At 48.4% G+C, this 26,530-nt stretch overlaps 3 protein-coding genes across 3 annotated transcripts; all 3 read left to right on the forward strand.

Moving 5' to 3' along the window:
- The first annotated feature begins 8,671 nt into the window (after positions 1–8,671).
- On the forward strand, positions 8,672–11,243 carry LOC101755798 (protein NRT1/ PTR FAMILY 5.7). Its single transcript, XM_004981173.2, has 4 exons — positions 8,672–8,906; positions 9,069–9,286; positions 9,382–9,905; positions 10,161–11,243. Exons 1-4 carry the CDS (start codon positions 8,774–8,776, stop codon positions 11,008–11,010), a joined length of 1,725 nt encoding a protein of 574 aa, XP_004981230.1. The 5' UTR covers positions 8,672–8,773; the 3' UTR covers positions 11,011–11,243.
- A 2,587-nt stretch (positions 11,244–13,830) lies between these two features.
- LOC101756194 (Bowman-Birk type trypsin inhibitor) lies at positions 13,831–14,797 on the forward strand. The gene is made up of 2 exons (XM_004981174.3): positions 13,831–14,075; positions 14,268–14,797. The coding sequence occupies exons 1-2, from the start codon at positions 13,979–13,981 to the stop codon at positions 14,534–14,536; spliced, it is 366 nt and encodes a 121-aa protein (XP_004981231.1). The 5' UTR covers positions 13,831–13,978; the 3' UTR covers positions 14,537–14,797.
- Positions 14,798–17,714: 2,917 nt separating this feature from the next.
- Positions 17,715–22,642, forward strand: LOC101756598 (D-xylose-proton symporter-like 3, chloroplastic). The gene is made up of 14 exons (XM_004981175.2): positions 17,715–18,018; positions 18,146–18,237; positions 18,616–18,694; positions 18,776–18,835; positions 18,929–18,995; positions 19,081–19,205; positions 19,869–19,970; positions 20,048–20,425; positions 20,624–20,671; positions 20,812–20,874; positions 21,003–21,083; positions 21,345–21,443; positions 21,535–21,672; positions 22,105–22,642. Exons 1-14 carry the CDS (start codon positions 17,794–17,796, stop codon positions 22,237–22,239), a joined length of 1,692 nt encoding a protein of 563 aa, XP_004981232.1. The 5' UTR covers positions 17,715–17,793; the 3' UTR covers positions 22,240–22,642.
- Positions 22,643–26,530: the final 3,888 nt, after the last annotated feature.

Below are 26,530 nucleotides of genomic sequence, written 5' to 3' on the forward strand. Positions count from 1 at the left end.
CCAACAACTTGTGATCTCCATTTCTTGCAGCTGCTGCTGCCGCGAAGAAGGAAGAACATGTTCTGTCCACACAAAAAAATCAGTCAATCTTTTCAGGCAACGGGCACTTGCATAGATGCTTTGCCGCAGAAAATGGTAGCGAATGATGAGATCGTGCGGGTCGTCCGTCAACTGGAGAGCCTCCTCAAAACCGGATTCGCAGCGACGCAAAACGTTTTTGCCGAATCCTGTTCTGTCCCCTCGCCGAGAATGTGCACGGCCATTGATGATAGAACTTGCTTTCTTCAGACCTCTTTTTTGCAGGCCAAAGCAAAGCAGTTCTAGAAACCTCAGTCAGGCTTTGGCTCGTAGGATCCAAGTCCAATACATCCCTCCGATTCCAGATTTCCAGTGGCAGGCAGCCTTGGCCCTGATCGTGATCTATCATGCAGGTGGCCATTTGTCATGTGCTTTATTTGTAAGGAGCCTCGCTCCCGGGGTTACAATGTTACATGGGTTCTGACTCGCCCCTTCTTGGATTGGTTGGCATTGCTGATCAAGGCAAAAACACTGATCAAATATCAATTGAACCAAGGTAGAAAATTACCCTTCATGATGGATTGATGTGAGGCGCACTTTGGAGAAGCAAGTGGGTGTCTGATGCAAGTGCAACAAGGTGAGCTAACTCGTTACTGGCTACCACAAATTCTTATCCCCAAATGCGCCAATCATGTATGATATGTCGCCAATTTGGTACTCCGATGGTTACATTCTCCCATAGAAAAATGGCTACATTCTGATTCTTTGAATATATCCTATTAAGAAGCGGTTGTGTAGGCACCACCTTGCCTGTCTTGGAAAAGAAGGTCCATCCCACGATCCATATGCTTGTCCTCATCAGGGGTTAGACTCACTAGACCCATGCTGGAAATTCACGTTGGCCAGGACAATAAAAAATACTCACTTGTGGCTGAGGTGCAATCTACCACTGAATATTTATTCCTATTCCTCTCTAGATGCAGGTTTGGTCGGTGTAGGCCAGGGGTTGACCAGGGGATTACCCACTAAATTTGGAGCTAATCATTTTGCTTCCATCATGAGATTTGGGTTGGGAATTTCATGCTCCACGATCTAAGGCGCAAAAGTGAATTTGTGCACATCTTGGTGAGCATGGTGTTGATTTAAGACAACTATTATAATAAGACTCTCTGCATTGCAGTTGTGCAAAATGGTGACAACATGGTACACAGGTGAGATGAGAAAAAGAAGGGCACAAGGTTAACCTTATTTACCACTGCCAAACTAACTCTCGGTTGCATTTTGTTGGAACTGAGTACCAAGGTTAGCTCCAAGAATTACAAATCACAGTCCCTTCAGCTAATACAAATTGCAATCAGATACAGTATCTAGCTCAAGCATTTATCTTTCTACTCTTACTTACAGGCCACTTCAAAAAGGCCTATCAATCCGTATCTTCAGCGCATCTAATCTGATTGGCGTTTCAAATCAATCATGTAATCCTTTCAGCACATTGTACACGACCAAATTTCCAATCAATCCATCTGGCTCATAATGACCGCTAACGGACCGAAGAAAAAAGATACCGGTATGTCATTATATAGCCAAAGCACATGTCAACAGTCAACTGCTGTTGTTTCAGATAGCGCCAACGATCGACACGTGGATCGGCGCCACTATCGGCAGATTAGTGATGCACACCCTCAATATAGTATCCTTTCAACATGACGATTTGACAGTAGTTTGGAGAGTGATGATGACCATAATGGGAGAGCACGCCCACTGTGACCGGACCGGTACAAATGATGATTATCGTCCTGCTCCCACAATGCCTGGACCGATCAATCCAAAGTTCTTGACATCAGCTAGCTCAAGAGATACAGAGGTGCCATGCATAGCAGTCCCATCTGTTTACAAACAGTCACTAGCAAAATAGTTTGTACCTGAAGCAGTTTCCGGTGGCGGCTGAAGATCTGCATTAGCATCCACTAACTAATTAGCTCGGTACGAGCTTGCTGTGCAAATTTCTGACGCATTTCTTTCATGTGCTTGAATTAGTTAGTTGGATCGAGGCAGGCACTGACTAAAGCAAAACCAAAGTGGTGGTAGCAAAGGTGTGGTGTGGATCGCATCCATCCATCGATTGATCCTTCACCGATTGCACCCAACTCGACGTTGTCGGCAATGCAAGTGCATGCATGGATCCGGCCACTAATTTTCCAGCAAGTTCGTTCGATGCATGGAACTACTGCTAATCTGGGTTAAAAAAACAAAAGTAGTGATGCTCATATATGTAGCAAGGTAGTGGTTAGCTTAACTTGCAGTGAATGCTATAAATGGGCACATGTCAAATTTGCAGTATGATTTGTGGATGAAATCATTCGGTTCGGTCAGAGATAAAATGGATGTGATTAGCTGCGAGCTGAGTGACAGACGAATGGCACATCAAGTAGTTATCGTCTGACCTTGAAAATGATTGTGCTCCACCGCTGCACTTGGTCGATCAGTGCGTGCATTGTTCATCCTTTTTCGTCAAATCTCAGTTCTTCCGGCAGTGTATCGTTGGCTGTTGTCAACTTTCTTTTCGGTCGACAATGTGTACTGGAGCAAATCCCATCCATGATCCAACTTTGACTGGTTTCAAATTTCAAACACTGAGGACGACCACTACTAGCTACTTTTTAGGTTTATGCATAGCTATACAATTTTTCAGATAATTCTTACAAGTTGCTGCATTTTTCTGCGCTGCAAACATGACGGTATTAACGTTTTAATTACAAAGCTAGAGGCGTCCACTTGCATTTGTGATCAAAATAAGACCAGAACTTCTTTTTGCAAAAATAAATAGCCTTTCTAGCCACATAGCCTTCATGATTAGAGAGATTCAAGGAGTAACAAGAAGTGGTATAAGCAATATGACAACTCAAAGTGAGAGAAATAAAAGATAGAAGGCAAAGAATCACGATGGTGTATGACAATATGACACACTATGACACTAGATAGTAGATCAATCCATTCGACTGCAAAGCAAGACAAAGCTTGCAAAATTTGAAGTAATTAACTATGAATAATGCCAAATATGAATTGATGAATGAAGGTTATATTATCTTTTATATTCATCAAAAACTGCTATATTTAAAACATTCAGATTTTTTTAGGCAGCTTAAAAGCATATTATAATTTATTTATATATTTCATTCACAGTTCTTGCTACAGTTACCCACTGCAAATTAGTATCTTTTTTACAAATACTATTGCAGCTATTTATCAACCAAAACTAGTTACTATTTGTCGATTAAAAGGAAAACACACGAGATTAGATCATCCAGTTTACTGCAAATCATTTTTTTTTTTGATACTGATGATACACCCATTACGAAAAATCGGTGTCGCATCAATGGAATCCACACATAATATTCGGGTGGAAGTACTTGTCGCACAACGGTAAAATCGACATTTCCCCCCTCGGATATGGGCTACCTAGGCGATATATTCAGGAATAAGAATGTGTTGATTAGAATGCACAATCACTTCTGATTGACCCTTCATGTTATAGTAGCCTTCTAGGTTTACCCACCAACTCTTTTTTTTAGAAAAAAAGGTTTACCCACTAACTCAATATGATAATCGGCTCTAAAAGTGGCGTCATCTTGATCAAAACTAAGAAAATTGACCAAGCTATGGGCTTCAAAATCCGACTTATTATACTCAGACCCACTTGAGGAAAAGAAAATTTTAATAAAAGAGAGAAAGTATCCTACCGTATTTGGTTCTCTAGAGACAGACAGATTCTTGAAAAAGCTATCTTCTAGAGATTGTCAATTAGAGATGGAGGTTGGCCAATCTTTAAGCTCGGTTACAGTTGTTACAAGACGTGAAAAAAAAAAGAAACCACCCCCTTTGTTTCAAACATAGCATATGCTTTGTTCATTAATACAAAGATATATTATTTCATACTCCAATATAGAATGTATCTATCAAGATCTAATCTAATATTTTGTAAATTGTAGGATATAGCTTTAATATCATTAGATTCATATTTAGAAGCATTTCTATAGTGTTGACCTTATGGACACGTACCATCTCATATGGAGTAGGAGATATTAACTGTTACTAGCGTTAGAGACCAGGTCAGTCAAATCGAACCTTACATTTGTAAAATGGAAGAAGTATTTTTAAAAGTAACTTCGCATGCTTGCATGCATACATTACGAAACGGACCCGAATTCCTATTTCTGAGAATTCAAGCCTACGCACCTCGATGATAATTTTAGGAAGGCTATCACGTGTGAATCCCTATCTCAGGTAGTACAAACCCATACCAACATAAAAACAGAGAGAGAAATAGAATACAAACATCATAGGTAACATGAGTACGAGTACATCTCAGCGGCACATGCCGGTACAAGTCCATCAAGACTGAATCAAGAAAGGTAAAACATCTACACAGCGGAAACATAAGCTATGGCGAACTCCATCTCCAGAGGCAACTCGAGCGAAGAATGGTCTCTAGTCTTCCCAACCGTTGTTGTCGAAGTCGTAGTCGGGCTCCGACCCTGAAAAGCCACAATCTACCTGAGAAGCGGGTAGGCCATGTCAACTCTCAAAAGCAGCAGAGCTAAGGAAATAGGGGAAATATACTATATGCATGGATAAAACCTATATATGGCTGTAGAGGTTTATGCAGCAACTGCAGCAGCAATCAAGGAAGCAACAATGCAACATCATCTCCGAGGTCAACACCTCAAACAAGGAAGTCGCCACAAATCACCGGATCCTTTATCCAAGGGTCCAGCACCCAAACACACTAGGCAATGTGAGAACTCCCTCCCCTCACATCTCAATGGCAAACGCCAGCCTATCTCAAAAAGGGGTCACATCTCAATGGCAAACGCCAGCCTATCTCAAAAAGGGGAAAGGTGGAAGTACAAGAGAAGTCTAGTCAGAAGTAGCGGTAGTCAACAACACTGTCCATAACCAGTGGACACGGACTATAGCTATAGCTTTATACACTCTGCAGAGGTTCTATAACTATATCCGCACGGATGGAGCTTGAACGGTAGTGAACCGTCCAAACCCCGCCTAGCAGCCGGAGCCCTAGTAAGTGGATAGCTCTCTCCTGTTTCCTCGATTCTGGAACCGTCCTCAGCTGTAGGGCACACCGTCACCAATGAGGACCTCGAAGCTATGAAACCTACCCACACTAGGGTGCAGTCTAGTTAGAGCAAGTCAACACCTCGAACTCCTTACACGATCCTCCAATCCACCTACAAGCAGAGCACTATCCACTACTAGTCTCGGACCGAACCCCGCCCATAACGTAAGCGAGTGGTAAGTATGAAAAGTAGCTGATGTGACTGGTGGTAAACTGACTCGGTCCTTAAGCGGCTGAGAGCGAGCACTCAGCCAACAAGTATGTGCCGAAGCACTTGCAATGTACAAGTAAGCCACATGCTCCTTAGTAACAAATAAGGTACCCACCACAGGTATGGGGTATAGAGAGAGTCCAGAAAGCTCTCTCTCGGCAAGGCACTCCTTAGTACCAATCATGGCTCGCTCCCACCAAGAACACATCAAGGAGTCACACTCACCCAAAACACACGCGAGAGTGTTCAAGGAATCCCATCACCAAATCCATAGCAAATACGCATCCATAACTCAAAAGCATATAAATGGATAAATGAGCGTTGGACTAGCTAGGGGTCCGTAGCTAGTCCACAAAAGTAGGTAACCAAGAAAAACAGGATTAAACAATTATCAAGGCATGACTAAAAATATTGGCTATGCAATCCATCATCACCAAGAAATATAAGTAAAGCACTAGCAAATAAGCATGCATAGGATCTATATAATTGGGAGTGACATGATACTTTGTCCGTAGTCGATTGGGTCCTCCTCGGTGTAGTCGAGGTCTTGATGGTCTTCCTGGTCATAGCTCGGATCTGAACAGAACAAGATACGATGAAACGTAAATTAAATGGCATTACATCTAGGCAAAAACTCCAATAAAGCCAAATTTAGAAGATCCAAATAATACCAAACTAGCAACAAACAGCACGGGCTCGATTTTACGAATTTAATGCAACTACTTTCGGAGTTAAAATAAATTAGTTATGAATTTTTAAAGATTAAAGGATTTATTTAATTATTTAGTAATTTCAAACAAATATTTATTAAAGGTGACATGTGTCAGCTTGTGGTTGCTCCACGTGGCACCCCTCGGGTTGCCACGTGTCCTGCTGACGTTAGCGTTGACCTGATCAACGATCAACGTGGGCCCATCGGGTTAGTGGGCCCACAAGTGGGCCCGGCCGGCCACATCAGCGCCACGTGGTGCCTACGTGGCAGCCACGTGGGCGGCGGCGGCGGCATGGCGTGCGGGCAACGGTGAGTGCGCGTAGGCGAGCGCGGCACAACACAGCGGGCACACGCGGGCGCGGCACGGCAGGCGCAGGCGAGCACTGGCGCGGCACGGTTGGGCATCCCTTGGTCGCGGCATGGCCGCGGCGTCCCGTGGCGAGCGGCGGCATCTACGACTACGCTATGGCTACGGCACAACTAACAGCAAGGGGGAAAGGAGGAGGGATGCGAGGCTCACGGCAAGGCGGGTGAAGAGGAATGGCGTCGGCGGCAGCTCCCTTAGGCGGCGGCGTGGCGGCTCCCGCGGGCAGCCTCCTCCCCTTGCTCTTCTTCTCTTCCTCTTCTCCTTCTTCTCCTCCTTCTCCTTCATCTCCTTCTTCTCTTCTTCCCCACGGCCCTCCTCTCCCTTTCTCTCTCGGCGATGGCGGCGCAAGGGGAGAACCCCGGGCGGCTAGGGATGGTGAGGCTGGAGGGAGGGGCGCGGCTCCTTTTATAGCGGTGAAGAGGCGGTACAAGGGCACAATTGTGCTCCGCCGTCCATCCTCGGTGTCCGCGCCCGAGGATGGCGTGGCACCAATCCGGCGACTCTGCGGCTAGGATTAGGGCGCGGGCAGCGGGCGCTCCGGGGGCACGGAGGGGAATTCCCCTCTGCGGAAGCCTCTAGAAGGGGACACGGAGGCGCCTCCGGCCGGGGGTGTGCGCCAGTGCGGCGCCCTTGCCCGCCCGTGAGCGTGCACGTACCGGGCGCGTGACTCGTATGAGCGGGATATGGAAGAAAGGCGAACAGGGCACACCGACAGGTTGGGCCGGTTGGTCAGCGAGAGAAGGCACGGGCGAGCGCGCAGAACGCTTGCGCGAGCGTGAGCTGGGCCGAGCAAGCGACCTGGGTGTTGGCGGCCTGCTGGGCAGCGCAGAGCGGTGCGGGCGAGCTAGGCCGAGCAAGCACGGTGCGGGTGAGCTGCGGGGCGGCGCGTGGTTGAGAAGAAAGGTAGGTTAGTGGGCCAGATCGGCTCAGCTTAGTGGTCTGGGTTAGTTTAGGTTAGTTTTTATTTAGTTTTAGATTTAGAGTTAGATTTAGATTTTAGTTTGAATTTTGAATTGCAACACTTGAACATGAACTCCAAATAAAATCCAAAAGATCCAAATCAAGCCACACAAATTTTTAAATGGGATTTAGGGATGAGAGAGAAATTATCTAGTTTTTCAAATGAGCACATAATTCAAACAAAAAGTTTTAAATTTTTGCAAAATTCACTCATACAAATATTACAATTTTTTTTTGAATATTACACATTAAATATAGTAAGTCTTTGAAACGGCGACAATGATGTGCTGTGCAGTCATATTCAATTGTTTCTTTGACTGCATCCTGATGGAAATACACGCACCTTGTAATTTCAAACGAGGAGAACACCAGATTCAGGCAACCACACTCATTTGCGTAGTCCAAGCTGTTTGCTCGGCCAGACAAGCCCCATTAAAACCTTTGTCCTCGGACACCCGAGACGCTGGAACAAACAGCTGGATACCTGCCTGCGCGTATAAACAGCTCAGTTTGCTTGCTTCCATGATCACAGTGGCAAGAGATCCAAGCGCACCACCGCGGCGCGGGCTGCAGGATTCAGCCATCCGGATTGCATCATTGCTGATGGCTGGCATTTGGACCTCTGACTTCTGGACACGAACTGAACCGGCAAACAATTGTAGCTGACAACCGGTGGTCTGCTACGGTTTGTAGCTGGCCTTGAATGCAATGCAGGCGTTACACATAGTCTCGTTCATCTGCCTGCGAGGGACGCTACATATAGTTCAGGTCATGGCAGCACATCTAGTGGACTCCGTGAGGAACATAAGAACTTGCCAAAAGAAATCGAGAGATATTGTTGAATACTACGCACTTAGCCTCGTAGTGTCATGTATAGATTTCAAAATAAGTTCCTTTTTATGAGTAGATCTACTGTAATCTTCGCAACCCTTTTGCTCTGACTTGTTAATTTTCGCTGATACGACGTGGTACCAGACCCGCCGCTTTTGGTTCTGAGCCAGCCAGCGATCTCGATCTCCCCCATTAGTGCTGCCTCTTTACTGAACAATTGCCAGATTAACAAATTCCCTCCATGGATTCGCCTGCGTGGCCTTGCCTTTGCTCGATTCGATTCGTGCCCATCGTCGTCCATCTCCTCAACAGCGACCACCCGGTGCCGCAATTCCGGCCGCTTTCCTATTCCCCCGGCCGCTCCCGTGCTGCCATGTGGGCCCCACAGGGGGGGGCGCTTATATAAAGGCCCTCCTCCCTTCTCGGCCTCTCAGACCACCAAACCAAGAACTAGATAGATCATAGATAGATCAAACAAAACAACCCTCTCCTCTCTTTCTCTCTTGACGACTGGCAAATATAGGAATCGAGATTGACTTCATGGAGAAAAGCTTGAGGGTTGGTTCCATGGAGGACCGCCGGGAATGGGTACACGACTCCTCCGTCGATCACCGCGGGAGGCCGCCCTCCCGTGACGCCACCGGCTCGTGGAAGGCCGCCATGTTCATCATCAGTGAGTACCCACTGTCCAGAGATCATCGAGCTCCATGCACCGACCAGCTGTTTTTCTGTCGTCGGCGTGTTCTTCGGGTCGATTAATTCGTTCCTAGCTTTTCCTCTCCCAAAATAGGTGATCACTGATTTCGTCTTCCTCCTTTGGTCGATTGGCATGCAGTGATCGAGTTCAGCGAGAGGCTCAGCTATTTCGGGATCGCGACGAGCCTGATGCTCTACCTCACCAAGGTGCTGCAGGAGGAGATGAAGGTCGCTGCCAAGAACGTCAACTACTGGACCAGCGTCACCACGCTCATGCCCTTGCTCGGCGGCTTCCTCGCCGACGGATACCTCGGCAGGTTCTCCACCGTCGTCTGCTCCACCGTCGTCTACCTCCTGGTGAGCTGCTGATGTCCCTTTGAATTCTTCTCGCATGCATGCATTGAATCTCTCAGCTCCGTCCGTTGACGCGTGTTTTCTTGTCGTCGTTCCAGGGCCTGATGGTCCTGGCCACGGCGCAGCTGTCGCCGAGGCTGACGCCCAACCACTCGCTGCGGCTCCACGAGACGCTCTTCTTCGTCGGGATATACCTGGTGTCCGTCGGCACCGGCGGGCACAAGCCGGCGCTAGAGAGCTTCGGCGCCGACCAGTTCGACGAGAGCCACGCGGCGGAGCGGGTCCAGAAGATGTCCTTCTTCAACTGGTGGAACTGCGCGCTCTGCTCCGGCGTCCTGCTCGGCGTCACCGTCATCGTCTACGCGCAGGACCGCATCGGCTGGGGCGCCGCCAGCGTCGTGCTCGCCGCCGTCATGGCCGCCTCGCTCGTCGTCTTCCTCGCCGGCTGGAGGTTCTACCGCTACAGGGTGCCGGAGGGCAGCCCGCTGACGCCGCTGCTCCAGGTCGTCGTCGCCGCCGTCAGGAAGAGGCGCCTCGCGCTGCCGGCCGACGCCGGCGAGCTGTACGAGGTCAAGCCGCAGAATATCAAGAAGAGGCTGCTTTGCCACACCCACCAGCTCCGGTAAGAACTGGCGTTGCTTTCCTTTCCTTTCGCCGGCCATTAAAGTGGTCGATCGTGAGGTGCAATTGCTGGCTACAATTGTTGCAACCGTCGCTAGTGACCAGTGATTGCGATACGAGTTTATCCAATTCTGCTTCTTTCGGATGAACAAATCCGGAGCAAATCTTTGAAAAGCAAAAGGGAACACAGAAACCCAGCATTACATTTACGATGAAATGTTGAGTGTGACGCATGTGGTACGTGACGTACGTGCAGGTTCCTGGACAAGGCGGCCATAGTGGAGCACGACGGCGGCGAGGACGCGGCCGGGCCGTGGCGGCTCGCGACGGTGACGCAGGTGGAGGAGACGAAGCTGGTGCTTGCCATGGTGCCCATCTGGGTGGCGACGCTGCCCTTCGGCATGGCGGCGGCGCAGGTGTCCACCTTCTTCATCAAGCAGGGCAGCATGATGGACCGGCGCATGGGCCCGCACTTCGTTCTCCCGCCGGCGTCCATCTTCGCGCTGTCCGCCATCAGCATGATCGCCACCGTCGCGGTCTACGACAAGGTGCTGGTGCCGTTCCTGCGGCGCGCCACGGGCGGCGAGCGCGGGATCAGCATCCTGCGGCGCGTGGGCATCGGCATGGTGCTCGCCGTGGTGGCGCTCGCCGTGGCGGCCGTGGTCGAGCGTCGGCGCCTGCTGTCCCCCTCGCCGGCGTCCATGTCGGTGTTCTGGCTGCTGCCGCAGTTCGTGCTGATCGGTGTAGGCGACGGGTTCGCGCTGGTGGGGCTCCAGGAGTACTTCTACGACCAGGTCCCCGACAACATGCGCAGCCTGGGCATCGGGCTGTACCTGAGCGTGATCGGCGCCGGGAGCTTCCTGAGCAGCCTGGTGATCACGGCGGCGGACAGGGCGAGCTCCCGCGGCGGCCACGCCAGCTGGTTCGCCAAGGACCTCAACCGTAGCAGGCTCGACCTCTTCTACTGGCTACTGGCATGCATCGGCGCTGCCAACCTGGTGTTCTACGCGTTGGTCTCCACCAAGTACTCGTACAAGACCGTCAGCGGGGCCGGCAAGGTCGGCGTCGACAAGTCCGGCGACATCGAGTGCGCCGCCGCCGCCTAGCTGATCGATCGATAGCTAGCTGGAGATCATTAGCGGCTGGTAATTCGATTTATAAGATGTGTATGATAATGTGTACTATGTCATCAGTTATCGTGTGTGTCACTCTAGCTAGGGTACATGTCGTCTCAGTGTCACAAGGATTTAATTAGCTGGGATGGATCGTTCGTGAACTCGCGTGTCGTGGAATGTACTTGTACAAGTGCGGTTTGGTTCGTTGTAGCGGCGATTTACCATGTGCGTGAGCTCGGTTAATTCGTGACGAGGAAATGCCAAAAAGAAATGGAATGGCAAACGGGCGCGGCGGGCCGGGGAACTCGTCTCCGACTCCGGCGACGGCGGAATCGCGAAGGTTAGGGGCGACGTTCCAATATGACGATAGATGGGGAGAAGTTGGGCTGAAACGCTCGGCCCGAAATTATTTAGTTACCGGGTTGTTGGTCGCCACGTTGTGTTTGGTTGAGTTGGGCTGAAAACAAATTGATTGGCTCAGTTGGACCGGGCTGAAAAAAGGAGTTGGACGGAGATCGATCTAAACGACGCTAGCAAATCGAGTACTAGTTATATTTTCAAATAGCGCGTTTGGTTGTGCTGTGGTTTTTGTAAAAGTAGGTGGGAGCTGTGAGCTGTAAAAAAGTAGCTGTGAGCTATGGGCTGTGGAAAAGTCGTTTGGTGGAACCGTTGTAGTTTTTGGAAACACTTACAAGCGAACCCTACATGTCATTAATAGTCCACCCCACTCAACCCTCTCCCTCTCTCATTGACAAGCGGATCCCGCTCGTCAGCCCCTTCTTCCTCCTCCTCCTGTTGCCAGTACCAAAGGAGCTCGTGCGGCTGCTCGCGGGGGAGCAGGTGTCGCCCCTGCTGGGAGCTCGCGCCGTGCCGCCACTAGCTGCTCGCTAAAGGAGGAGAGAGGGAGGCGGAGAGGGCTGTTGTCGGCGTGGTCGGTCGGCCGCCGCGTCGGACCCCGCCACCGCCACTGGTAGCCCGCGGAAGGAGAGAGGAGCTCGTGGCTAAAGAAAAACATCAGGAGAGAGGGGAAAGAAACGAAATAGTATGCATGTAACGAGTGGCAGTGGATAATTTCTTCCAACTTGAGAAAATCAAAAATCCAAGGAAGCACCTCCCTAACTACTGCCAGAAATGAACTAACTAAAAACTGCCAGTTTTTGGACGGAAATAGCTGAACCTTTTCGACCCTTTAATTGGATTTTAACTTTTGGAAAACAAAAGCAGCCCTCAAAAGTCCAACCAAAAGGAGGCTTAACCAATTACATGCGCCACCAAGACAGAGAGACCACTAGCACTAGCACTAGCACTACCACTTTGTTCCTCGGCAAAAGCCGAGGTGGCTGGCATTGGCTGCGGTCGACGGGTCAAGTAAGAAAATGAAAAGATTCTTATCAGATCCGGAGATTCTTAACCATCTGGCTGTGCGCATGGTTAAGCAAACAGAAGAAACAAAACCAAGATCGTGAAACAAAACCAAGATCTGGCTGTGCGCATGATTACTTTAAATAATTTTGACTTGGCCTGAACCAAGATGATGAGCACAGTCAGATCTTGACCTGAACCAAGATGATGAGCACAGTCAAAATTATTTAAAGTAATTATCCTGCAGTATTTAACTCTGGGAAAAGGTAAAGCAAACCTGTGTGAGTTCTGTGTCGCGGCGAGCAGTGGAGGAAGGAGCCGTGGCCGTCTCGCCGGAGCGCGGCCACGTCCTTCGATCTTCTGTGGCCACGATCACACACACGTTGCTCCAACTAAGCAGCAAGGCAGGCTCAAGGCTGTGCTCCAGTGGCACAGAAGATCCGGGCAGGGTTTGTTGTTGCACGATGAAAGTGAGCCCATGAAAGTGGCGCTTTCTTCCCTCGATCTTATCTCTGGTGACTCATTTCCGCATGTGACTCTCGGGACTTATCAGTTTGTATCTTCGGTCTTTTTGGCATATACCCCCTCGTGCTATCAAGTGTATTATTTCCTCATGGGGGCACCTATGTTATCTACAAATCGAAAATGAGCCCGTATTTTACTTAGCCTAGTGCAAACCATTTGTACAGCTTTTTATTAACGAAAAAGCTATCGAGTGCAAAGCTATCTTTACACTCCTACAGATCCTGTACACTGTAACGAGACGATGTTCGGCTTCTCTACATCTCCTACTCAATCATTCTAATAGGTTAGGTGTTAAGATTTGGTATCCTTTGAGCTTAGGAGATATCTAATACAGTAGATTGAAACTAGCAGCATTAGAACCATCACATGTGGGCGGAACATTGTTGTGGTCAAGGTGGGCTATGCCCCCTTGCAATTTAGAATTGCTAGGAGTACTTCTTAACAAATGACGATATTTTAGTTTATGTATGGCCACCCATCTTCTCTCTAAGCGTATTTAGCCATCCCCTCTAAAAGTTAATTCAAGCTCCGCCGCTACATCAATAGTAGACAATTCATGGCAACATTAGAAGGGAAAGCGACAACTTGGTTAGCCAGATTAGGAAGAGTGTAGTGATCCATCATCACTCGAAAAATAAAAAAAGGACAAAAGGACCGGTGGTGATAAGCACCGGGTGAAAACAACACGACTCGAAATATGAAACCATCATCCTAGACTCCCAACAAATGGAGTGCATCAAATAAGTCCTTTTTTCTATCGCAAAATTTTTTCTATAGTCCTTTATAATTTCGCACTCTAATTTCATCACAGTAGAGGGGTTGTTCTTCAAGTTGCCTGTTTGTCTATTGCCACTTGCTCGCTTACCAGTGGGCGAGCAGACACGGCACACGGGCTTGGTGCCTTGTCCCCGCGGAGGGGTCCCCGGGTTTCCTTCGCCTTCTATAAAGAAGGCTTCTATTAGCCGCGTACAGATAGATAAGCAGCAACTCCAGTCCAACCAAAGCACAAACGGAAGAGGAGAGGAAAGACACCCGTTGCTAACAAGACCAATTCTTGCAAGGAGAAGCAGACATGAGAACCCAAGTGTTCTTCCTCACATTCGCCTTGCTCGCAGTGCTCGCGCAATCCAGCAACAGGCACCACCACCACTCCCATGTTCAGAGCAAAGGTACCGGATCTTCTCTTTGTTCTTGCCCAAAAGTCGCTTCTTTTCTTGACATCGGAATCCAAGAATTGCTTGACCTATTTAATTTTCTAGTTTCCAAATAACAATCAAAGAGTTCGAGATTCGTTTGATTTTTCTTGTTACAAGTATGCATCAGTTTGATTTACTCGGTTTGGAATCTGTCTCTGGTTTCAGGGCATGGAGGGGGAGGAGGAGGAGGAGGAGAGCTAGCGAGCCGGGGGAAGGCGGCGGCGCGGGCATGGCCGTGCTGCGACAACTGCGGCGGGTGCACCAAGTCGATCCCGCCGCTGTGCCAGTGCCTGGACGCGGTGCCCCGCGGGTGCCACCCTGCCTGCCAGGACTGCATCAAGTCCAGCCTCAGCGCCGATCCGCCGGTGTACCAGTGCATGGACCGCGTCCCCAACTTCTGCGACCGCCGCTGCACCGCCGCCGCCGCCCACTGACCGGCCGGCTGAGCGAACGACTGATTGCTGTGGATTATAGATTTTTGTGTGTAGAGAGAGAGAGAGACGAGGAATCTGTTCGTCTGATGAGCAACCAACCAAACCAATCTTGGGATTTTTTTTCTCCTTTTGTTTTTTTGTCTTTTGTCTTGACACTGCTCTTTGCCGGCTACTACTGCTTGGTTGACTGTTCTTGGTTGCGACTTGCGAGGAGATAAGCACGGTGAATCACCGGAATTTGGAAAAAAAAAATTTGCTTTCCTTGCTGGTTTTTTAGCTTGGTCACGCCGACCCTGCCTCGGATAATTGAGGTCCACGCCACACAAGCTTGGCCGATTTTTCGTCTGGACATTTTTGGGAACACAGATGCTGCCTCAGTGCCTCTCTGTCAGGGATGCAGGATGATGGACCTGGACGCTAATCCGGTCTCCGGCGCGACGCGAGGCCGAGGACGAGTTCCAGGGTCAGATTCACCCTCCAAAACGACAGGGGTGTTCTCACTGATCCGATGACAACAGGCACTGCAAGTGGAGACTCCTACCCCGCACTCGCACTCGCACTCGCAGATGCGCATTTTCCGCGAGGATATGCGGCAAACATGCAGCGTCTGAATTTGGAGCCTAGTTTCTTTCAAAAAAAATAAAGAATTTGGAGCCGAGGTGGGGATAAAGGCAGGGAATATGTCATCCAAGGAAGAAACTAGCTGCGGTGTATCTGCATACGTGTTCTTGGTCGAGAAAACTATGCTGCTACTTGCAACGTGGTAGCATTGGACACTACAAATTCATGAAAAATCAACAAACTGGTGGAATTTTCTTTTTTCCAGAGTAGCACGAAAATCAACAAACGTTCTCTTTTGAAGTCAGGAGAAGGATTCACTAGTGCACAGCTCTGGTGGAGTTTTCTTTTTTCCAGAGTAGCACGAAAATCAACAAACGTTCTCTTTTTGAAGTCAGGAGAAGGATTCACTAGTGCACAGCTCTAATTTTTTTTGAGGAAATTGCAGAGCTCTAACAAAGTTTAGATTAGTACGGAGCTCTATTTTTTTAGGAAATTGCAGAGCTCCAATAAAGTTTAGATTAGTACATAGCTCTATTTTTTTTAGGAAATTGCAGAGCTCTAATAAAGTTTAGATTGAGCAACTCCAAGAGTCTAAAAAAATCTCCTCCAAAACTATCTATTGGGGACTCTACTAAAAATTTATTCTCTTAAAATCATGTCATCCCACAATAATAAACTTCCCAATACTTCAAAACTGACCACGTCAGCACCAAGTAGCTTCAAAATGCGCCGCCCATGCTCCGGCCGCGCCGCGTCGACGGCGGCCTCCGCTCGCTGCTGCTTCTGCTCCTCTTCACCGTGCTCCTCTCCGTCGCCACCTTCTCCCTCCACTCCCCCGACCCCCTCGTCGTCATCGACGCGCCGCCGTGGAAGCCACAGCTAATTCGCCCAGTACGGCGGGCCAATCGTGGCCCCACCCGCAGCAACATCGGGGCGCACTCCGGTCTCAGCAGCAGTAGACCGGGCACGTACCACCCGCCCGGTGCCACCCATCGATGCCGCACCCCGCGTGGAAGAAGTGCGGGCACAGTAGCACCCGCATGAGCTCATCGCCCCCGGCGGTGTAGTCGAACAGCCAGATGTCGCAGCGCTTGCCCGCATTCCCGCCGCCACCTTCACCTGGGCGTACGTCACGAGCGTGTTGGCACCGAGCGCGCGCTCGCTGTCGTCGTGCACCGCGCCGCCGGTAGGCTTGTAGGCGCACGAGGAGGCGGCGGCGGATCGGAGACGCTCTTCCACTGGAAGAGCATCCATTGGGCAGTGCGTCCATTGGGCAGCAACCGCGAGCGTTTCAGAGCTCTTATACCACCTGGAGGCGCCACCGCATCGTCTTGGAGTGAACGCCACTGCGCCGCCGATGGAAGGGAGGCGGAGGAATTGATGGAGACTACGAAGGATCGGATCGAACCCGCGCGCCGGCGAAGTCCAGTGGCGTCTCGTGGCCGCAACAACTTTTGAAGTACCACGCCGTTATGTCCTCCACCACTACCTCGAGCACGCACCGCCACTCCCCCGACGGTGTCCATCACCCACACACGTGCACTCCCTTGACGCCGTCGTGCGGCAGAGAGCAATTGGGCTGCTTGTCACGGATGTTGAAGCCACATAGCCGGAGCCGCCCGCTAGTGGACCTGAGGGACCGCACCATGCGCTCCACGGACCCCTTCGCGATGGGCGGCTCGCGGAGCACTGTGGCGTGACCGCATCGCCGGCTCAGCCAGTAGAAGAACGTGTCGACATGGATCCCAGGGGACGCGGTGTTGAGGCATCGAGACATGCCCTGGGCGCCGAGCGTGGTCGTGGCTCATCTCCCGGTCGCGGAGGTGAAAAACGCCACGAGGACGCGCCGGAAGCGGGTGCGGGTGAGGATCATGACGGTAAAGGAGACTACGAAACAGTACTAGAGCGATTCCGAGAAAAACGATCCGAGGTGATTGTGGAAGAACTAGTATGCGGGGCGATGGAGGTGCTTTTAGCGTCTGTGCATTTTTACGTGGAGGATGCAGGGTTGTTGGAGGTAATTTTTTTTTGTTTTTCTCCAAAATAAGATTCTGGGGTAATTTTGAAGGAGCTTCTGTAGTTGCTCTAAGTATCAACAAGCACAAACCAGAGAACAGGCTTGTTGGGCCTGTTATCCGAGCGGTTCTCATAGAAGCAATGGCCCAAAACAAGAAAAGGCCCAAAGAGGCCCAGGAGTTCTCGGCGGCAGAGCGGAGAATCGTTCGGTTCTGTCTGCGAGTTCTTTAGTACCACCTCGGCTGCTGAATGTGGACGCGCCGCAAGCTCCCGCTATAAGATGAGCGCCCCGTGCCCCGTTGCTCCATACTTACCTGGACGGGGTCGACGGGCGATCAAGAAGGTCCGTGGCCTAGGTCAGTGGCCCGCATTGCACTTGGCGGGTGCGCTGGCTTACCATCTCCCCAAGTGGGAGAGTGGACGTCATAATTTGTGGTAGAGGGGGTACGCGTTCGCGCGGCCCCCGCCAATTCTAACAAATCAAAATTTTGTCCTTCGCCCTCTGGGCTGTCTCTAGAAACAGGGGCGTTGCTGCAATTTGTGGTAGAGGGAGTATTTTACTCGTATTAAAAAAATATTAGCAGTTTCTAGTTATATGGTTTGGTCAGAATGGTTGAAAGAAATAAAGTTGCGTTATTTTATTAGCACGTGCAAAGCCACGCGGCCAAGCTGACCCAGCCATGGCGACCCATGGCCTTCTCCCCTCGTCACTCTTCGCATCCACCACCGCCATTCGCGCCATCGCAGCGCCAACCCGCACCTGCCACCGCGTACTCTCCTACGGCACCCGCCGCCGCCGCCCCCTGGCCTTGGGCCGCCGCGCGCCGGCGATGGACGCCCTCCGCGTGACGGGAGCCGCCGAGCCGCTCCTCCGCCCCTCCGTCGGGGGACACCCCAGGCTCCGCGTATGCCGCTCGACTTAACCCCCAATCGGCGGCTAAACATAGCCGTTGCGCGCCCCCTGCTATTCTGGGGAGGAAGGCGGGGTCTGGTTGGCGGTGAAGGTCTGACGACATGGAGGTCGATGTGCAGGTGCGGACCCATGCGCAGGGCGAGGGCGATGCCGGGCGTGGCGCCGCCGCGGAGGGGGACGCGGCCTTCTCGTGGGCACCCGTCATACTCCCGTAAGCTATCTGTCAGCCACCTCTCGAATTTTAGCATTTGGAGATTATCTGGAGTGCGGGGTAGGTGTTGAAATCAGAAAGGATGCATTTATGGTCTGATTCGACCTTGCACACGTTCTGATTGAAGCAACCGATTAAACTGTGATCCTTGACTGCATAGACAGTTTAAACTGTGATGCTTCAACATGGAGCAGTCATAGAATGTATGATGATGCAGAGTAATCTAGGATCTGTTTAATATTTCTGTACAGACTGATGCTTGCCATAGCAATGCTTCTTGGTGTAGAGTTTCGAGAATAAACAAATAAAATGGGGTAATCAGGAAGCCTATCCAGATTGCAGCCTTGCAGTACTGATAGATCACTGTTCGGAACCTAGGTTCTTGTTCCCTGCATTGGGCGGTCTCCTTTTCGGCTATGACATTGGCGCAACCTCTGGAGCAACAATCTCTGTACAAGTTAGTCCCCGTTTTGGTTTTTTCTGGAATTTCCTCTAGCTGACATACAGTCTCACTGCCACTGGGTGTATTCTTCTTCAGTCTGCTGATCTCAGCGGCACCACTTGGTTCAACCTGTCATCTGTGCAACTAGGCCTTGTGGTAATCCAAATTTCTGTGATTCCTAAGCTTTTGTATCTCCCTTTTCATATCAATTATCAAGATCCAAATGAGTTTCCTTTTCCTTTTATTCAGGCAAGTGGTTCACTTTATGGAGCTCTTGGTGGCTCTATTCTCGCATACCGCATTGCAGATTTTCTAGGTGAACTGAAAAGCTAAACCAATTTAATTGTCCTTACCATACTTGTTTGATAAGGGGGTGAATAACTTCTACCATCTTGATACAGGAAGGAGAATAGAGTTGGTCACCGCAGCTGCATTATATATTCTTGGTGCTTTGGTCACTGGATTTGCCCCTAATTTTGTAGGTCTAATCATAGGCCGTATCCTTTATGGGATTGGTATTGGTTTGGTGAGTACCTGCAGGCACAAATCTTCTTCCTCCCTAAGATGATCCCAGGTTACTGTTATTAAAAAAAATCTAATTTACGAATGCGTATAAAAGTGATTTTCTGGGGATGATAAGTACATTCACTCAAGCTGAGTAACCTGACAAAATTGTTATAAACTTATAATGTCATGATGCCTCATTATAGTTTTCTGATATGCTAATCATTTACTGAAGTGTGAAGTAGCAAAACTAATTGATGTCACTGTAGCTTGATGGTCATGTTCTGATATAACTAATTATGGAATAAAAAGATATAAAACATTCCTGCACTTGATTATTCTGATTCCTATGATGGGGTAGAACATATTCACTGGTACACCGCAAAATCAAGCTGGTTGTATTGCTAAGATATTTAATATAATTTTCTTCTTTAATTTCTGGGGTGGTTACATTGCGTGTAGCACTTTACCCTAGCCTTTTTGACACCAACTTTCAACATCCATAAGCATCAAAATTTCCATGGTTCCATGCTTTCTTAAAATGGGATTCGTAGCAATTGAAGAGAATTACAGTTGCAAAGGAGCATATGAATATTTAGCTAGGGGTTTGGGAGAGTTTATAGACCAATGCTGTCCTAAAACATTTGGTGTTATGCCACTGAACCATTATGGTGCTATGTGCCAGGCAATGCATGGTGCCCCACTTTATATTGCAGAGACTTCTCCTCCGCAAATACGTGGAACATTGATATCTTTGAAGGAGCTGTTTATTGTGTTAGGAATACTGGTAATTATCTAGTCTTCTGTATATTATACTTTAATATACCCATTTCATGCCTGCTGACCATTAAATATCTTGCGCAGTTCGGATATCTTGTAGGAAGTCTTGAAATTGACAATGTAGGAGGATGGCGGTACATGTTTGGTTTTGGCGCTCCGCTTGCAGCTATCATGGCTATTGGTATGTGGACTTTACCACCTTCACCAAAATGGTTACTTCTCAGGGCAGTTCAAGGAAAGGGGTCTATGGAGGATAATAAAAAGAAGGCAATTCAAGCCCTTAGAACGTTGAGGGGCCGCTCAACAAGTGAAAAGGTTTTAGCAGATGATGTTGAAGATACCATTGTCTCTATTAAGGCAGCCTATGCAGGACAGGAAGGTGAAGGGAATATTTGGGAGGTATTTGAAGGAGCTAGCTTGAAGGCCTTCACCATTGGAGGAGGTCTTGTTCTGTTTCAGCAGGTATTTTGTTCTCTTTAACCCATGTATTAGCAGGTTATTCAAGTTAAAGTTCTGGCCATGCTCTTATCTTTTATTTTTTTAATTTTATGCCCTTTTTTTTTTTATCTATTTTCAAAATACGGATGAATGCTACTTCTTTTTGAGTGGTAGCGTAGACATGCTGGATTTTTGTTATAAAGCTAAACTCTTACTTGACAGATAACAGGCCAGCCAAGTGTTCTATATTATGCAGCTTCGATACTTCAGGTACCAATATTTTGCTTGGAATTGTTTGGTGGTATAGTTTTTATATAGAAAATGTAGAAGTAGGATACTGTTATCTGCTCTATACATTTCTTGAATTCATACAACTCAACGTCTCCATCTCTAAAGTATGCCTTATGTAGACTGCTGGGTTCTCAGCTGCATCAGATGCTGCCAGAGTGGCAATTTTGATTGGGTTGTTCAAGGTAATGCAGAAGATCTACTTCAATACTTGTATATTAGCTGTTTCTGAATCATTCTGTGTAGGTAAAAATCTAAGGATCTTATGCTTTCTATTAGTTTTGAGTTTGTGTAACAATTCTATTCTTCGCAGTTGCTAATGACAGGTGTTGCGGTACTGAAAGTTGATGATCTTGGAAGGCGCCCATTATTGATAGGAGGTGTTGGTGGAATTGTGAGTATTTGTTCCTTCCTGTTATTTGATTAAGTTCTACATATTACATGGAAAGCCCCATACACACACTTGAATTCAGTTTGGCAATTCCACTAAACATGAACACTGACAATACTAATATTTTAGGTAATGTATTAGACTACAACTCTACATTAGAATAAGATAATTGGTAAACGTAGTAACTTTGTGCATGTTCTGTCAGGTTTGCATTCCTATGTTCTAACTAAATTGCCTTATGTTATCTGTAACCTGTAAATGCAGGCTCTGTCACTCTTCCTTCTTGCAGCTTACTACAAGATCCTGAACAACTCCCCCTTTGTTGCTGTTGGCGCTTTACTTCTTTATGTTGGTGCTTACCAGGTTGGTGCGTTATTCTGCACGGGGAGCCTGACAAGCACAGCAATATTTTTTTCAGGAATCCACAAAAAGCTTATACATCCATGTGTTTCAGGTCTCATTTGGTCCAATTAGTTGGCTAATGGTGTCTGAGATATTTCCACTGCGAACAAGAGGGCGTGGGATCAGCCTTGCGGTACTAACAAATTTCGGCTCAAATGCGTTGGTGACATTCGCGTTTTCACCCTTGCAGGTATTGCTTCTCAAGTTCTCATATTGCTACCTCCTGGCTCCTGACGTGCAATTTCATGATGTTTAGTTTCTGCAAGTGGAGTCCCCAAATTACATGAACAACTAAACGTGTCAATACCTAGTAGTTGCGACCAATGAATCCTTTCTCACTAAATACTCATTTTTATCCTTGTCATAGAAAAACTGCTGTTCCCTGTTCTATGGTCCAAATTCAGCATCTTATCAGGTCCAAACTCCAGACTAGTGTTTATTTTTGTGTGTGTATTTCAAAACTCCACCCTCTGCCAACTGATCTCCAATGCTGGGGTTACCGGACTAGTGTATTTTGGCTATCTATTCGAATACTGATATAGCCTTTTTCATTTTGCACAAATACGGGAACAAACAATACGTGCAGTTCTGCCAACAATTTATATTTCTCTTTTCACCACAGGAATTCCTTGGGCCAGAGAATATATTTTTCCTGTTTGGGGCCATAGCAGTGCTCTCCCTTGTGTTTGTGATCCTCAATGTTCCCGAGACAAAAGGACTGAGCTTGGAGGAGATTGAATCTAAGATCCTGAAGTAAAATGGCGTGGTCAAGGCTCCACAAACCCCGGTTGTTGGCCAGAAAGATTAATGCCGTTTACAACATGGATGCTCACTCATAGGATCAGAGTGCGTCAGTCTCAGACTTAGTAGCGCAGTTCACGTCTAGATGTAAAGTTTTTCCTTCTTGTAATTAATATTTCTGGATATGCATTTGTAGCTACCAAGTCATAACCACGTCCCAATTGTCCATTGCATCTCATCCCATAGCAGCAGTAAGTAATCGACTAATCGTCGTGTTCTTGTGACTATGCTGTATGTGCTGGTGAGCTGCCGCAATGAGGACGTCCCCAGTTACCCCCACTGTTTAGTTTTTGTTTTCTGGAACTATTTTACCCCTACTGTCTGCTGGTGTGAAACTATGCTGCAGAAATTTGTTTGTACTTGCTCACTGATGCTTACCTGTTTAGGTAAGCTATTTTTCTCTGTTTTATTTCCCGAAAAAAAAGGAATGCCGATGGGGGAACGGCGGATGTCTTGGGAAGTAGTTTGGCGATGGAGAAAAGCCAGCATTACTGTCACTACTGCTCACAGATGGATGCATCTGCAACTAGACTTTGTTTAGCATCAGGACTGGAGTGTCACCGAACCAAACAGACATCACAATCAAGGAGCTCATGAACAGAAATGTAAATCTGACCGACACATTTAATACTTGCTTATCCAGCATTTGATTACTACTTATCCTAACGCATCTGGCCCATATTGCGCGTCCTGGTGGGGGTTTGGAATCGTGCATTATATACTCTTGATTCAGGAATAAGCACACCACGGCAACTACTCCGTATTCAGATTTTTTTTATAACAAAATGCATTAGGAAACTGATCCGGTATCCAGTGTGCTATTTTTCGTAGAATTTTCAAGATATTGAGGTACGCTACGGAAATATGAAAACACATGAAAAATGACATGTCCTGTCGTGTCATCGTGTGTGGTCACTGAGCTGAGCTTTCATGCGTCTCCATATAGCTGACTAAGCTGAGCAGTTAGGTTCTTGCTTATCAAACACGTAAGAATGCAAACACTAACTATAAAGTTATATATTGTTCCAGGCAGGACTGCGAGAAAGGGAGATTCTTCATCCAGTTCGGTTGCGATTCAGAAGTGCGAGTAGTACATGATCAACAAGGAGGGAGGGAACACGTCGTGCCGACTTGATTGCCTCCATCGTGGTGGCGGCAGCAGCAGCAACCCGACCGACGAGTCAGTCGCCGAGTATGAAGTGGGAGCGAGACCGACGACGATGTGAACCTCCCGCCCAGACCACGACAAGCGGGGGATCCCGGCGACCTCGTCTAGTCTGGGCGTGGCGGCCGGAGGCCATGGTCATGCCCTGGCTGTTGCAGCCTGGCCATGGTCCAGTTGCCAAAGTCTCCCAGGTCCCAGCGCTATTCTTTCGGTGCTACACGACGTGCACGTTCCCTCGTGACGTGACGTGGACTTGCACACCAACAAAAGTCTCGGGCTCCGCCGTGCCGGGACGACCCTCCCTCTTGCGCGCGCACACGCGCTCCACGTGCAGGCTCCACGGCTTTCTAATCTTACCAGCCATGCTCCACCACCAAACAATTAATCCTAGTCTAGATTCCAAAAGCAAACACCCAGTGCCATGCACCACAGTTGCACAGGTGATAAAAAGCACTATGACTTGTCAAGCAAACTCGTGTTACCAGGCTAGCAGCTACCGTTCCAATCCACCCGTCGCGCGTCAAGACTACTCGTCCTTTTCATCAAACAGCAATGCGACGGACGGTGCGAGTGTGACAACACTCTTAGTATGACTGACGATTAAGGATGGCTTGCTTATTACTCCCTTCACGTCGTTTTGATTTTTTTAATTTATAGATATTATCACTACTAAGAAAAACAGCTTTAGTACCGGTTGAGAACCCTCCTCTAGTATCGGTTTCGCAATCGATACTGGCAATTCGGTACTAGAGGGGTAGAGGGGGATCGTTTAGTACCGGTTGAAATAACTGGTACTAAAGGGTATTAAAAAAATTAAAAAAACAAAAATCCCCCCCCCCCCGCCACCTGCCCCTCCGCCCGAAGTCGCTCCCACCCGCCGCCGCTCAGCCGGCCACTCCCCGCCGCCCCGATGGCCGCCGCCACCGCGCCTCGCCCCACCGCCGCTCCTCACCTCAGGCCCGAGGTGAAGGGTGAGTGGAGGGGGAGGAGAGGGGAGGCCAGGGAGGGAGGGAGGGGGCTGGTAGCCTAGAGAGGGAGAGGGAGCGGATGGAGAGAGGATATGAGGATGAGGGAGGTGAAGCGGAGGGAGCTGAGGATAAGGACGACCACTAAGGGGGCCAGTGCTTGGCGCGCGGACGGAAAACACTTCAGTACCGGGTAGTGAAGCGTACCGGGTGGGGGCTCCACCTGGTACTAAAGGCTTCCGGTACTGAAGGTCACCCTTTAGTATTGTGTGGGGACCCTTTAGTACCGGGTGGAGCCCCCACCTGGTACTGAAAGAGGGTCACGGAAGGCTCCTCGGGGACTATCCATTAGGTTCGGTACTAAACATTAGTATCAGGCTAAAAAGTGACCGGTACTAAGCCTCAAGATGAGAGGTCATTTTTCTAGTAGTGTATTATGTACCTAAACATATACTAACCTAAAAATGATCTACAATTTGGAACGGAGGGAGTAGTATTCAGCTAGCATTGACTAAGCAAGCAAGTTCAATTCTTTGCTGGGACGATGGTGTCCTAATTTTATTTCGATTGGTGACGAGGTGAGTTGCCTGATGTATCTGGCCCATATGGCGTCCTGGTGGGGGAACGGGATCGTGCATCGTGCCAGCCGGGAATTAATAGAAGAGGTCACAAACTCACAATGATCCCAACCAGGCGTTGGGTTAATTAGTGGTTCTATAGGGACTTTGGAATCCAAAAAATACTCCTTTTAGAAAGACAAGCAAGGAATCAAGCGCCGCGCACCTGACCGGGAATACGGACAGAATTCTGCCATTCAGCACTAGTGCTAATCAAGCGAAGATTTCTAACGGTGAAATCTGACTATCAGTGACGCTGGTGCTCCCATTTTTCTAAATTTATTTTGGAATTTAATTGCCGTTATTCTTTCAGTGGTAGACGGTATGCCTGTTGACAGCGAGACGATAGTGGTGCCTTAATTTTTCGAAAGTGCTTATAGGAGTAAGGTTGCGTGCGTGTATTCGTAGTGGTGAGTGTGCATACATGCATGTGAGTGTCTGCGTATGATTCGAGAAAAAATAGTAGTGTTAATCAACAAGGTAATTAACCCGTCGTGCTGACTTGAATGCGTCGGCAGCTGCCGGTTGAACCTGGCTCGCCGAGTGACTGAGAGTGAGACTGCCAACCTGCCCAACGAACGAGGGACGGACACTCCCCTCCCCCTCGCTTCGTTGCTTGTATTATTTGGTTCGTATATGGAATAGTTTAAAATAATAATATTTTTTTATTTGGTTGGGTGAATTGTACCGCCCTATCTAGGATGAAGTCATCCCACTCAATACATTATTCTATAAATAATTATAAACCATATGGTACAAGTAAATTGGTTGAACCCACGATCAAATATCATCCATATATGCATTGCAGTCCTCGGTCCCGGAGTACGCCTGCGACCCGCGAACACACCGTCCGTCACGCCTGTTCAATCAGCTGTTCACAGTTGCTGCTGCCCATGGGCCTCACGTGCTTCGATCTAGATGCCTAGTGCCCACTTTGAGCATCTTCCCCATGATAGTCTTCTTCTGACCATCTTTCTTGAACGCATACATCACTTGAGCACCGTAATCCTGTGCTCCATCTGCGAAGGCCCATCTATATGCATGTCACCTAGGTGTTAGGGCTTCAAAGAACTGAACTTTGAGATCGCTTTTGGTGGCTAGGAGCAACTTCACACGCTGACATCATGCATTTCTTTTTGAACTAAATTAAGGGCCTGTTTCAGCTTAGCTTCTCAGGTCTGCTTTGGAAAGCTGAAACAAACAGTCCAGCTGTTGAACTTGCTTTTGGAAAGCTAGCTTCTGAGGAAATGAACTGAAAGCTGAAAGGCTAACTGAGAGAGTTTTTTCTAACTTTTGGTGTGCTGAGAAGATAAAAATTCATTACAAAAGCCAATAGCAAAAGATCAGCAATCAAAAAGTCAGTTTTCAGAAAGCTAGCTTTCCAGCCAAAAACTCAGGACGTTCGGCGGGCCTGTCCTCATTGTTGTTTTTTCTTTTTTGGGATAATTCGCTTGGTAGCAATCTTTCTAACTAAATCTAAGGACACACAGGATATGACAT

Source organism: Setaria italica, chromosome IX (assembly GCF_000263155.2).
Source record: "Setaria italica strain Yugu1 chromosome IX, Setaria_italica_v2.0, whole genome shotgun sequence".
NCBI classification, from domain to species: domain Eukaryota; kingdom Viridiplantae; phylum Streptophyta; class Magnoliopsida; order Poales; family Poaceae; genus Setaria; species Setaria italica.